Source organism: Branchiostoma lanceolatum, chromosome 19, assembly GCF_035083965.1.
Source record: "Branchiostoma lanceolatum isolate klBraLanc5 chromosome 19, klBraLanc5.hap2, whole genome shotgun sequence".
Lineage (NCBI taxonomy): Eukaryota > Metazoa > Chordata > Leptocardii > Amphioxiformes > Branchiostomatidae > Branchiostoma > Branchiostoma lanceolatum.
This window is the reverse complement of record NC_089740.1, coordinates 7,730,899-7,744,629: the sequence shown is the minus strand read 5'-3', so window position 1 is coordinate 7,744,629 and position 13,731 is coordinate 7,730,899. Positions and strand designations below refer to the sequence as shown.

Below are 13,731 nucleotides of genomic sequence, written 5' to 3'. Positions count from 1 at the left end.
TTCTAAGTTTTCAATATAAAGCATGAATGCGTATTTAATTGTGATCATAAGAAGAGAAAGAAAGTGTCTGCCATTGAATGTTACCGTTTCTTTCGTACTGCATAGTAGGCCAAAGTCCCCAAACTACGCACACCGAAATAACCTCCTAATAAATACCTTTTTAGATAACATAACAATCTAGAAGTTTTCGAAATAGATTCTGAAAGAAAGTCTAAAGAAACATTTTTGCTCAAACGTTTTTGGTCTAAAATGTTAAGCACAGTTTGTAATTTTATGGTCCCATACGCCTACTCTATGTAAATTCCTCATGAAGTCATATTCTACATTAAAGATGTGCGGCTTAAGAATTTTGCCCTCCCCTGGTAACGGGTCGTCATGGTAATGAAATTTTACAGTTCTGTTGTTGGCGTCCGTTGCTAGGGGATAGAAGCCGTAGAGTGACACGTGATCACAGAACGACAATGCGAGGAATGACGTCAACAGGCCGATGGTCGGTGAATGGAATCCTGGGTAATCGTATATCTCGTTGATGAAGCTGAAATATAGAAGAATTTTTTTTTTTTTTAAATTTGTTTTCCAGCCTCAATTTCTTATTTTCAATTCTTGTTTCAATTCTATCTAAAATTTTCCTTAAACCATATTTTCTGTTGGATTCAAAAACAGAATACTTACTCTGTAGTTATGTTCCTAACGTCTGTTATGGAGTACAGTAGAGGTAGGTAGACCTTTCTTTTCTTCTTCGCAGCAGTTCTAGATCTGTTCCTAAAAAGTTCCAGTAGTTCCGAATACCTCCTGTATTGGTACGCCGTTCGACTCAACCTTTTGGGATATATGATCATAGAGTTGTTTATCCTCTCGAATCTTTCCCATGCTCTTCTGCTTCCACTTTCCATTCTCTTGACCATGACCCTCATCCGGTACACGTTCATGACGGTCAAGTTCGACTTCATCCCGGCATCCCTTGCGTGCTTTATCAAGGGAACAAGATTGAAGCGTATGACGTAGTCGTGGGAGTCGATCTCGTTCCCGCAGGAGCTGTTGAGAAGGATGCCGCTGCTGCCGACAACTGCGCATGTGTTGTGGTGCTTCATGGGTGTTGTGCCGAAGCAGTTTCTATCGGGTACTCGTGATAGGTTGCAGCGTTCGAAATTAGCATCGAATTCGGAGAAAAGCACCATGTTCTGACGTGGACTTAGCAGATGTTGTATCTTATCTCTGTGTAAAGATGACAAAAATCTTGTCAATTTTTACCTCTGCTTCAAAACATTTTTTCTAACTTATACCCAAACGGTCACTGTTCTCTCTTGCTAATATTCCAACTTAAGAGGAAAGAATAGAGGATGTAGAAACATCAAACTCCAAAAGAAGAAAAAATCTTGGTAATCAATAAACATAAAATTAGGATCAAAATCATTACACGTTTTAGAACATTGACAAAATTGTCTCTTTTCTATAAATCTACTGTTACTTGTTTCAAATAATGATTCTAAATTTCATCTATCATCATAATATGACGATAGTCACTACCAACACATATATTTACCCACTGCATATGAATATCAAAAACATTAAAAATTGTTGTCACCTTATCATTTTTGCAACAGACTTCTTTCCTTGTGTTATTTTGAGGCTCCGTGGTTCAATAGGCAGTCTGTTCAAGATGTTGAGATACTGAATATCTGGAGTGGGGAGGTGGGCGGCTACGGTGACATTGCTCAGCAGACGGCCTGAAATATTCACTTCATCTCGGTTGATTGGAGCCCTTCAAAAAGAAACAAGTTGTGTCGCTATAAAATACTACTCTCCAAGCAGATGTTAGGCTCCGGCTGATTTTTGGCATCTTGTAATAGGCGGATAAAAAGAAAACCTGACAAAATAGAAATCCCGACAAAAACGCATGAAAAAATGAAAAAAAAACACAGTTGGAGTGTAACTTCTGCTCAGAGAGTATTGAAATATCATAAAAGCGCCATTCTAACATTTCTTTAATTCACTTGGCTTTGGAGAATGATTATATTAATTTTAGCTGTATTTTGAATATACAGCACAAGATAATGTGAAAGCTAGACCTTACATGTCTTTTAAATAGAAGAACATCCAAGCCATGTTGGCGGCACAGAAAAGTACCAGTATGCCAAGAAGGCGTCTCACGGTGCATAGTCGGCAGCGCCACATAACGGCCTGCATTGCCACTGCAGCATACAACTTCATGAAACACACGAGAACATTGCATAATAGAGTTATCAACATGTACGTAGTGCAAGATCATACGATGAAGATCATGGGTATAAACAACTTCCCTACGTACGTCTGGTTTTGAAACAGTTGCCTCTAAAGTTTCTATGTATTTAGTTCGTGGAATTAGTTATAAGTTGATTATCAAATGGTAAACCTGGGAACAGCATAATCGTGAAATGATCATAAAACGTATTCTCTGCTTGATTAATAAGACGTCTCCAATACTAACAAAGCTATTTACCTTGCAATCAATCCAAATGTTTCCTCAAAGAAATAACAACATACCAGTCATCCAATTTGTCTACCACTTGCCACGAATCGCAGGCGCCAAGTAATTTGACAGTTTTTCTCTGACCCTCGTGGCGTCATCAACCTGTTGGACCGGGTCTTTACGCATGGGCATCTTTTATGTGTGACGTGTATATGTACGCAAAGATATTATATAATCTCCAGCCAAGTGTTTTGCACGTTTATTTTTTTTTCTTTATACCCCTGAAAGCTAGTGGTCTATGGGCTAGACGCAGAAAACACGAACCATGGAAAGATTGACCCCCCCCCCCAAAAAAAAAAAACACACGCGTAAATCGATGCTGAGCTGTACCCTACATCTGCTTGAAGATTATGCAAATAGCTAGACATAGAATTTGGTTTAGTCGTATATAAAGGAGTATCGTTTTTTTTTATTTCAAAGATTTAGCGTTGCTTTTTGTGTGAAATATCTAAAAGTTCTGATCAAATATCAAAACGTTTCACGACTTTCCACCGTTCACTCTAAAATGTAATAGTTTATAACACTATACATACTTTGTAATTCACTTTATCTTCACGGTAGCAAAATTTCACGGCGTAAGGAAAATTGTCATTTTCACTGAACTTTAACTTCACGCTGGCAGCAAGTGATTTACAGAACGGATGTGTTTTTCACGGTGATGCTAAGTTCACGGTACAGAGGTGACCGTGAAAACAGTGAGCATAAAGTTACAGTGAAAGAAACAAGAATTACAGTACGTGGCTAGTCGAGACTTTATCGCACAGTTCTATGTCATAAATTCACGTACAGTAGGACCCTTACGTACCCACCTGTGCTAACAGGAAACTGTGCCTATCAATAGTCCTTTTGTTTTTCTTCCAGGAAAAAAATGTATCATTGATCCAGTCGGGCATTCAACTCTTGACTTTGACATACGTATGTGTGCATTGCAGTGACGTCATATATAACTTTATTGCTCAACAATTGTAAGAATCAGAGGGAACTTTTTAGGGACTGACAAGAAATCACCCTGGGAGAGGGATTATTTGAAAGTGTGCTTTTTGGTCTTGGGTGGGAGGGGGGGAAGTAACATTTAAAAAAAAACAACTGGTACCTGATCTTATTTTTATTTTCTACTTGTGTATTTGTCATTCTGCCTTTTTTCTGTCAAATTAATCCTGCTAATTTTTCCTTGTTTCACTTCCGCCACCATATCCCTTTCGGTTATTTCCTCCTTCTTTTCTGGCCATTTGCCAATTGATATGCATGATAGAAAACGCGGTCTTCCTTTCACGTAACCCCATTAATAGTAATCCGTCGGGTTACATAAATCCGCCTCTTAATTTGAAAAACAGTGGGTTTGAGAGATCTCTAGTGCAGCACCCCCAGGTATGCACAGTTAACTAGTACAGGAGTGCATCATACTGTGGCATGTTGGTTGGGTTGGAGATCTGTTTGGACGTATCTTTTCTGGGTCCGGTGGCGGAATTATGTACGCTGGTGGAATTATGTTCGTAGATGTTACTATTTTTGGCTGCTAATTCAAATCTTGTTATCAGTACTAAACACGAACGTAACAATTCGTGACTTATTTTACGGTTGAAGGGATATGCATGAATACTGGGTGGGGGAATTGGATGGGCGCCAGTCATTGAGTGCAAGCTGCAAAGAAGTCTTATAAATCTATAAACGTAACGGGACAACAATGTCCGCTTCTTTCAAACTTGGGTCTTGCACAAACAGTGAGCTTCATAGCTAACTATTAATAAAATTCCTTACATTTTTAGGACGACTACATGCCTCACACAAGTTTGATCATGGAATTTATGGGGGAAATTGAAATACAAACTCCTTGGTTCGAGTATACGTTCTTTCTACATCTTCCCGGTAAAAAATGCAGTGAATAACAGCCCGGTTGACATTTCTGTTGTTTTTCTAAGATATCTTAAACGAAATATTTATTTGTCAAAAATTGTTCGGTCAACCGAAAGTATTTTTCTTCCACATTTTTCCCGCCTGAGTTGAGTGCTGTTCCACCCTACATAGTACAATATAAACACGTCTTTTGTCATAATCACGTGACCATCTTTGTCAGGACAACACCTGGGGGACGGTACAATGTATACTGGGGGTGGTTCGCTTCACTAAATCTAACCACAACAAATTCAAAACCTCAATTTTCTGTATCAATCTGAAATATATCTTATTGAAAAATTAGAATTAAAAGACTGCTTTGGAAAATTACTCTATACCGATTGCACCCCAAAAATGTGTATAATGGACGGTCCCCGTTAAACCCCGGGGGAAGATACCGAAGCATGACGTCACTGAATGGAAACCCTACCCTGGGCGATCATCTTTCTCACGCAGTACCAGTCTGCACCAGGAAACGGGCAGCAGACACAAACACCGTCCGCTTTCTAGTTGTCTGTAAAAATTCTAGACATTTTCCATGTTCTACTAGACAAGGAAGAACCAAGACATTCAGGTAAGACTTTTTTAAGAGTTTGAGGGGGGTATAAAACAAACTTATGGTCCTGTTTTGGAATGAAGGGGGGTGGGGGGTCATGTAAGATCTTGACAGTTGTCAGATCAGTTTCTCGTTTTCTGAAACTTGACATGTTCTAAGACTTTATGTACGAAATGGAGAATGACTCCGATGTTGTCTGTACTGCTCCCAAACATTATGTTTTACGTAACTAAATAAGTTTGTTTAGAGGGCAACTTCTCTTTTCTTGCATATGCATTATATAAAGTTATGTAACTCTGAAGTAAATCAAGTTACACAACGTGTGCGTACGCATTGAACCTTCTAAAAAAACACCCCCAAAGCAAACAAAAATAACAAACAACGAAGATAGTTACATGAAGTTGTTATAATTTTGAGGTGGGTCCAAAATATAGAATACGAGCTAAAATTCTGCTGTCCAAAATATAGGTTGAAAAAGGCCAAATTGTTTCCAGGTCTTCTCACCTGAACATTTAAGACAAAGACTGACCTCACCTTCTACCTAATGTTAAGATAAATCCAAAGACCTACCTTAACATACCGACCTTAACATACCTATACTTACTGTTCCAGTTGGTTAAACAAGTAGTCCTAAAGTTCGAAATATTAGCAAACTGTTTACCTTGAAGAATATAGCTTTCATATTTCTAGTATTATATTACTATTGTCAACAAAATCTAACCATTTGCTACGAATCTAAGTAAATAATCTTTCCAATTCCCGAAAGAGCATTTTACGTACATAGCAAAAAGGTTGAAATTATTAATGATATTGACCAGCTGAAAGGTCAAAGTTCAAATTCCATCCCATGATATATATGATAAATGATGTTTTTCATGTCTGTTATATAGTAGGATACTTACTTGATAACAACATTATGATCATCTACATAAAGTTGAGACTCAGCATTTTTTTTACTTGATATGTAACATTGACAACTCAAACTAATGTCTTTCCTTCCTTTGATATGTGATTTTTTAAATACCAAACATTTCGTTCTTTTAAACTGCAAAATTGCAAGTTGTTGCATCTTTCTCTGCACTCTCAAATTTTTTTCTGCAAAGTTGCAGGTCACTACTTACTAGTACTAGTATACAGTCAGGTGGGTATTTTGAGCCAGAAAGTTCACGACTATTTGACTAATTGCAAAGAAAAATTATTTTTAGTTTTTTTCGCCCTGTCGCTCCAATTTTTTTCTGAAAAAATCGGAGAAGCAACAAATCAAACTGGTGTGGCCTAATAACTGTTCTTGCAATGCCACTGGACACTGCTTGTACGTAATGCTGTCCTTCCCTGAACAGTTTGACCCAGTTTTCTTGTTTAATCAATGTGTAAACAAAGTAATCATTATGTGCAAAGTGTAGGAGAGTGGTTGTAGGTAAACAGAAATGTTGACTTGACAAGACCTATTCAAACAGAAATGTTGACATGATAATGCTCTCGCTGTCAGCTATCATGTGTACCTTCATGTATTATAAAACGACTTAAATCTGATGAGGTTAATAATACTTATTCTAATACAGAGGTTTAGGAATAGGTACCTGTACCTGAATTATTTAAGAAGTAACCTGTGATTTTCAATAATACTGTTTAATGTAGAAATTATTAGCGGTTGTTTTTATGTTCAATACTGTAGCTATAGCTATACTGTGCCTATAGCGCTGCCACAAACTTAAAAAAGACCCCACCGCAAACACTCCATTTTCGCCTTATAACGCTAAATAAAAACCAAGCAAACTTAAATGCATTTACAGTAACAGAATTATGATGAATAAAAAGCTTCAGGTATCAGACTTCTGCTCTAGAAACCATAGTATGGTTTCGAGATGATCTCAAATTTCAATGCCCATACAATTTGTTTCCATCACCAACTTTTCATATTTGTGGCAGGACTAACATGTTTTTACTTTTTAAGTAAGAAAATTAGTCAAAAACTGTCAATTTATTCTTGTGAGTCGCTTCACCATAAAGAGCAATTTGTTTTTACTTACTGTTCCTACTTCCTCAAAGTTAATAAACTTGATAGGTACTTCCTTCACTACTTCAGGAAGTCCTAGGGACTGTACAATATTAAGCGTCAGAGAGATAGGTTAAAAAAATTTCCTACACGTCGTAGGCCCTCCCCCCGTACTTATGATTAACTCTTGAAAGATACTCAAGACGGCAAGAAAGTCACTGGGCTTCTGTTTGGAAGTGTCCTTTACACCCCCACCAATCGAATCTGGACATTCCTCCTGAATTTAGTACATTTGATTGGTCGGGGTGCTTTGCAATGGATCTCACCAGCGAAGCAGATCTCTCTGTTACATGTAGATAACCCATGTGCAAAAAAGGAAAAGTGAATGGCTTAGAGCCCATGTTGCAAGATTGAATAGTATATGCTTAGAGGCCAATCCATTCTTCATTTATAAATAACACCACTCTATGTTATTGAATTTTGAAATCACAAAAATTTTGTACCTGATTTTAGTCCACAACATGATTTTTATTTATAGAAATATTTATATATAGCCTGTATAATGTTGTCTTTGACTTATTTTATTGCCTTCAAGTTCCTCGGATGAATATTTGTCACTTAAAAGTCACCATATATAGGTACATGTTAATATGTTTGTCGTGTGTCCTATTTGCCAAAGTTGAACGTTTGTCTATTGTTAGTGTTCAGGTTGGTAGAAGGTCAGTAACCCTGTGATGATGTTATTGTGTTGTGTAAGCTGGTACTACCTGGCACTGACATCTCTGTTAGGGACCGACCAAAATTCACCTGGGGGGATGCATGAGAATTTTGCCCACATTTTTTGGAGGCAGTGGACTTGACAGAATTATACCATGGATGCAGTTTAACACATTGTTTTTTTCTGAAAGTGTCTTTTTTTAATCAAAAGTTTTACAATATAAATTCTATTAGATCCTCGGTAGCACTATTATCTTCTTGGTCCCCCACTTATTCGTGCCTAGTCACAGTTAAGTTATGCAGTAATAATACAATGGCAGACTTATTATGATAGTTATTCATGTGGCTATGAGCAACATATATTTATAGGGTTTCAAAAGGCTTAAGTTAAATTTGCTTGTTTTATGTTAAACTTGTGGACCCGCTAGGATTTGAACCCAAAACCTTTAGATTCTTAAGTCAGGAACCGTAACCACATGGCGCTAGGATGCCTTGCCGATATTCATTTTGTAAGAAGTCACACTCACAGTCTTGAATATCTTAAATATCATTTGCATGTCTTTCATTTAGGCCACACCAATTTTTTTGCTGCTTCTCGGAATACATGTAGCCTTTCTTGTTTTTCCCATTTTGAAAAAAAAGGTCTTTATTCCCATTCACAAATTTTTACTCCCGATGTTACTATTTGTTCAGTTGTAAAACTAAATAGCCACCAAAATAGATTAAAAAGGCCTCCACATACCTAAAAAGTGTGGTCACATTTTATTATGTTTAGTTTCGCCCTGTCGCTCCAATTTTTTTTCTGACAAAATCAGAGAATCAACAAATAAAATTGTTGTGGCCTACTAGTAATGTATTTACAACATCTGCTAGGATTCTAACCCAGAATCTTAAGATTCTAACTCAGTTACTCTAACCACAAGAAAACCATGCCACTATTATTTTAAGCCATTTTGTAAGAAGTCCCAGTCTAGAATATTTGTCCTCATTTGCATGTTGTTCCCTATGATGTAAATTCAGCTAAACAGCTAAAAATTTGACGTTAGATTTTTATATGAACATTAGGATCTTCAAATATTTTATTTTTACTTTAAAGCTTCTTGGTAAATTAGCTTGTGCTTGGAGCAGACAGGTGTCAAACAATTCTAAGCTGTTTAATTATTCATGGTGTGGGCAGGGTCGAGTCAGCAGGTGCCTTGCACATGTAGCTGTGTAGCTGCATTATTAATGAGCATTTCATAACACATCAATATCTGTCCGGTTAGGAATTTAGAGTGTGTCATATTAGACAAAAGCAACAAGAATAGCCTTGGGGATCTATATTTTTGGAGTCATCACCTTTTGTTTAGAAAATAAGATGATTAGTACTAGTACATGTAGATGCATTGATCAATTGATAAACAAATAAATCTGCCAAAAATAGCCTTTAAGCAGCGAAGAAATGTTGCTTTTCTGTTTTTGTTAAAACGTGAATAGAGAAAGATTAAAAAAAAAAAAGGAAATATTTTTCTTTAATTTGAATATGTGGCAATTTGTTAGGAAAAGGTGTCACTGACTAGATAAATGATTATATGACTTTTTAGTATACATGAAATCAAATCATATGTTTTTGCTTGTCATGATCATGACAAGCAAAGACTAATATAACAGGAAGTTAGAGGAAAGGTCTGTTTCTTTTCCTGGTGTGAATACTGTAAATGCAGAAATGTTCACAGTGGTTTTGTGTTTGTGGTTTTCGCAGCGAAGTGTTAACCGCAAACTTAAAACCACCGCGAACATTTTTGTTTAATACTGTAGCAGTATGTGACTATAGCACTGCCGTGAAATCAAAACCACAGCAAACACTCCATTTTCCCCTTAGCGCAAAATAAAAACCATGCAAACTTAAATACATTTAAAGTGGCAGGATGTGAGGCAGAAAATGGTGTAACTGGAGACTTGCAGGATGGGAAGGCTGGTTTGGCCCAGATCCAAAGTTGGTCAAGCAGGCAGAAAGCGGTTGTTGCTTTTGCCAACTTTTCCTCTTTTGGTTTCTTAAATTTTTTTTTTCTTCTTTCAAATTGACAGAACCATGAGGTGGAAGGAATCCCTATGCATTGCAACATTGCTGCTGGTTGCTATGGTTACTGTGACGGAGGCAAGAGTGTCTGGGAAGTTAATGGTGGTCAGCAGGGTAAGGAGGGAGGTTACTATGGCGACGACCCCCGCACCCGATGAAACACTCCTGGACCCAAACGGACCCCATGTTTGCACCAGAAGGATCACGTGAGTTATTCTACTGAAATTAGAGATGACTGATGTATTCTGTATTATGTTATTGATATTATATCATATTTCAGTCCAACATTTTATTGTAATGTCAGTTGCTCACAGATAGTTATGTTTGTAAGAGTGAAGAAAAAATGCTGAAATAGTTTCTGTGGATAGTTTTCTTTGTTTAAAAAGTATTTCCATGGTACAGTGTATACATGCCATTGGGTAATACAAAAAATTGCTTTATACCATATATCTCTCATTAACATATAATGTACTAATCGACCATATCAATCTCAAAAGCGTACTTAGTCTACTTAATTTCAATAGATTTTGATATTGAAATATGGAAACTTTTTGTTTCGAAATACGTCTTACTTGCATGTGATGAGGTGATTCATGGTTAAGTTTAAAAAAACGCTTAAATGTTGATACTTTAAAAATGATCATATTTCAATATTTCAACACATCATTTTTTGTAACTTTGAAACCCTGTTTATTATGATTATAACATGTCTAAAATTGTTTGTTTGTTCATTTGATTTTGAATGCAGTGAATCAAGGACTGTGAGGGAAACATACCGACAGCCATACACCACTTTGACCACCAGATGTATCTATTTCATTTGCTTTCGACAGCCAAAGTAAGTCCTGTACATCTGACCAATGATTCGCTTCAATTGCTAATTGGATTTGAAATACTGTACACATATATAGGGATTTTACAAAACATTTAAGAGCATTTTGTACTTGCCCCATATATACATATATCAACAACAGTTCAAAATAGACTTTGCTGTGTTACCTGTTTCCAAGTTTTTCTGAGTTTAAAAAGTTATGATTGTCTTTGACAATGAGGGCACAGAAATCTCAATGTGTTCCTGCTTCTTTGCTTTTAGAACGGCATATCGGCAGGCTTACAGAAGCGTTGTCAAGAGTACGATCGTGACGAAGCGTGCCTGCTGTCCCGGGTACCACCAGGAGAGCGACAGTTGTGAACGTAAGTAACGGCCGCACAGTCCAAATTCTTAGTGATCTTTGTGCTAACATGTACTAAACATAATTCCACCAGGGTACATAATTACACCACCCTAAAAAGGTATGTCCAAACAGACCTCGAACCCAACTTTGAACAGTATAATGCACTCCTGTATATCTAAACTGTGCATACATGGGGGGGGGGGGTGCTGCACTAGAAATCTCTCAAACACACTGTTTTAAAGTGGCAGATTAATGTCACCCGATGGATTAATGTTAATGGAGATTGAATTTGTTGTTGAAAAAAACAATCATGTAAGGGTTTTTAAGGAAAAAAATAGGGGAGCATTGTTAGGGAGTAGAGTGACCAAACGGGATGGTGGTGTGGAAGGGATGTGGGCCATTCTGATGAGGCTTCCAGAGGGGCAAAATTACTGTTTAACAAGACACCGTGAACTGAAAACTGTGGCTATATGTAACCTAGTAGCATCCCTGGTCAATCTGAATTTTATTCTTGTCAGAGGATCTGCTCCCTAGGGTAAGGGAGCACATGTTCAGGGCACAGGGCGAAGCACCCCTGTTCCCCTCTTCAGAAAAAGCCCTGTTTGATGTCCTCTTCCCCAATCTTAGATAACTGCTATGAATGGATCCTGTACCACCTGAGGCACCAGCTTGACTGATGGTCAGATTGATTGGCAGCCAAAGTCCACCACCGGAAATGTAGCATCGTTAACCTTATTAGGATGTTTGGCAAAATTTCTTCAATGGAAGCCCTGATGGCACCGTATAAAACCAATTGGTCCAGTACACCCATATCAAATGTTATCATGGCCTTGCTATGACATGAAGGATAATGTTTAATATGTGTTTCACAGCCTCCTGTTACATGTGCATCCATGGCACCTGTACTGCACCTGATGTCTGCACCTGTGAGGATGGATACGTGGGACAACAATGCCGTAAGTCGCTTGGTTTCATGCCCATATTAACCTTCTAACTGCCGCCTATCGATTTAACCAGTGGAATTTCTCAGCAGGGTTGATATTCACCGTCCAGTCATGAACTGTTACTAGGGGGATACATTGTACAGGCTGATCACAGCCTGAGTTGTATTTGCCCTGTATAAATAAAATGAAATGAAATGAAATGACATTTGACACTACAACATTCTCACTGCAGCGCCACCTAGCGGTGGGAAGTAGAACTACCAGTAGTCTTTCTTGATAGCAGGGACTACCAAGATGTTGGTAGATGAATGTCTCGCAGTTGTGTTTGAAGAATTTGGAAACAGATCTGTATCAGTAGTAGTCATGACTTCAAGTACATGTACCAGATTTACTGTTATCAACCCAGGATTAATGTGTTTAAAAATTTTTTTTTCCTAAACTATCGTAGAGTTGCACTTGTGACATCAAGTTCTGAAGGGTCATCTTCACTAGAAAACTTTAGATATACGGTTAGATATAAAAGGTTGCTCAGTGTAATACAACCAGCTGCTGCTGCACCGCTTGCCTGAAAAGCTAGTGTGCTGCATCGAAGGGCATCTATGCAGATACAAATTTTATTTCGATTTTATTGGGATTGCGACGAAAACAATAGTCGTGACTCACACATAAATAGTGATGCGCACCTCAACCCTGGACCTGGTCCGGACTGAACCTAACGTTTAGGTTCAAGTCCAAAAAAACCTAAACGTCTGGAAACAAGTCCGGACTCAAAACAAAAAATCTCTCGCTTATGTATAGTTTTACTCCCTTTTTGTCTTAAGCCATCATAAACCTTCCTTAGATCGTGAAATTTGTAATGAAAAAAATATGAAAATATTGCTGTTTTTGTGTTTTATAATTGAACTTTTGTGTTTACTACTGACTGTAAATAATTTCGCATACAAAGTTTTCAAATTGCATGTAAGATATATGCCAATTTTTGTAACAGGAAAAAAATAGTTTAGTCCGGACCTGAACCTAAACCTCTGGACTCGAGTCCGAACCTAAACCTAAACTCGGGTTTAGGTACGCACCGCTACACATAAAACATTACAGAACACATAGCAAAACATTATTTTGCATAGACTTAGGCCCTACCAATCACAAGCAAAGCAATAAAAGATCGTAACAGATTAACTTCTGACAATTGTTATTAGGATGCGATGGCCAGCACTACGGATCGGACTGTGAGCTGAACTGTGACTGTCAGAACGGCGGGACATGTGGGGGGGACGACAGTCAGTGTTTCTGTCCGCCAGGTTACTCAGGAGATCAGTGTGAGAACCGGTGCCCTGTAAGTATAGCTAGCCTCTCCTTCCTTGTTCTCAAACAAAATATAGGACTGTTAGTTGACAACTTACGAACTTTACGTAGTACTTAATACAAGTTTTACTAATAGTATTAAAGGATTGAGATATGTGTTCTGTAAAACTTGTGTGATTTCTATAAAATGTATATGTTTCTTAGTAGTGGATCGTATGAATTCCGTAAAATTTGTATATTTCTTAGTAGTGGATCGTATGAGTTCTGTAAAATTTGTATATTTCTTAGCAGTGGATTGTATTGAGTTCCGTAAAATTTGAATATTTATTAGTAGTGGATTGTATGAATTTCGTAAAATTTGTATATTTCTTCTAGTGGATCGTATGAATTCTGTAGAATTTGAATTGTATGTTTCTTGATTGTACTGACAGTTACCTGTATTAGTGGATCGTATTTGTTTCCTAAAATTCGTATAGTTCTTAGCAATGCACCGTACAAGTTCTGTAAAATTCATATACAAATGTATTTCTTAGTTAGTAGATTATACGAATTCTGTAAAATTTGAATGTGTGTTTCTTGC

At 37.4% G+C, this 13,731-nt stretch overlaps 2 protein-coding genes across 3 annotated transcripts in view; one reads left to right on the top strand and one right to left on the bottom strand.

Moving 5' to 3' along the window:
- On the bottom strand, positions 1 to 2,653 carry LOC136425346 (alpha-2,8-sialyltransferase 8B-like). Of its 2 annotated transcripts, XM_066414193.1 has the most exons (5): positions 2,524 to 2,652; positions 2,075 to 2,205; positions 1,586 to 1,762; positions 673 to 1,215; positions 1 to 535 (listed from the first exon to the last, which is right to left on the bottom strand). In XM_066414193.1, exons 2-5 carry the CDS (start codon positions 2,185 to 2,187, stop codon positions 253 to 255), a joined length of 1,116 nt encoding a protein of 371 aa, XP_066270290.1. In that variant the 5' UTR covers positions 2,188 to 2,205; positions 2,524 to 2,652; the 3' UTR covers positions 1 to 252. The 2 variants fall into 2 exon arrangements, with proteins under 2 accessions (XP_066270290.1, XP_066270291.1); XM_066414194.1 differs by lacking the exon at positions 1,586 to 1,762 and having other exon boundaries at positions 2,524 to 2,653.
- A 2,138-nt stretch (positions 2,654 to 4,791) lies between these two features.
- LOC136425308 (multiple epidermal growth factor-like domains protein 11) overlaps positions 4,792 to 13,731 on the top strand; it is a 36,259-nt gene continuing 27,319 nt past the window's right edge. The window contains exons 1-6 of the mRNA XM_066414152.1: positions 4,792 to 4,976; positions 9,739 to 9,936; positions 10,479 to 10,568; positions 10,824 to 10,924; positions 11,778 to 11,861; positions 13,046 to 13,182. Of these exons, the coding sequence (XP_066270249.1) occupies positions 4,807 to 4,976; positions 9,739 to 9,936; positions 10,479 to 10,568; positions 10,824 to 10,924; positions 11,778 to 11,861; positions 13,046 to 13,182 (780 nt within the window). The 5' untranslated portion in view covers positions 4,792 to 4,806. The remainder of the gene's footprint in view (positions 4,977 to 9,738; positions 9,937 to 10,478; positions 10,569 to 10,823; positions 10,925 to 11,777; positions 11,862 to 13,045; positions 13,183 to 13,731) is intronic.

What these genes read in the sequence shown, in the direction of transcription:
- LOC136425346 (XM_066414193.1), bottom strand. Translation starts at nt 2,187, where the DNA reads ATGCAGGCCGTTATGTGGCGCTGCCGACTATGCACCGTGAGACGCCTT. An exon ending in TCTGTTGCAAAAATGATAAG is followed by an intron (nt 1,216 to 1,585) that starts GTGACAACAATT and finishes ATCTTTACACAG; the next exon opens with AGATAAGATACAACATCTGC. An exon ending in GTTAGGAACATAACTACAGA is followed by an intron (nt 536 to 672) that starts GTAAGTATTCTG and finishes TCTATATTTCAG; the next exon opens with CTTCATCAACGAGATATACG.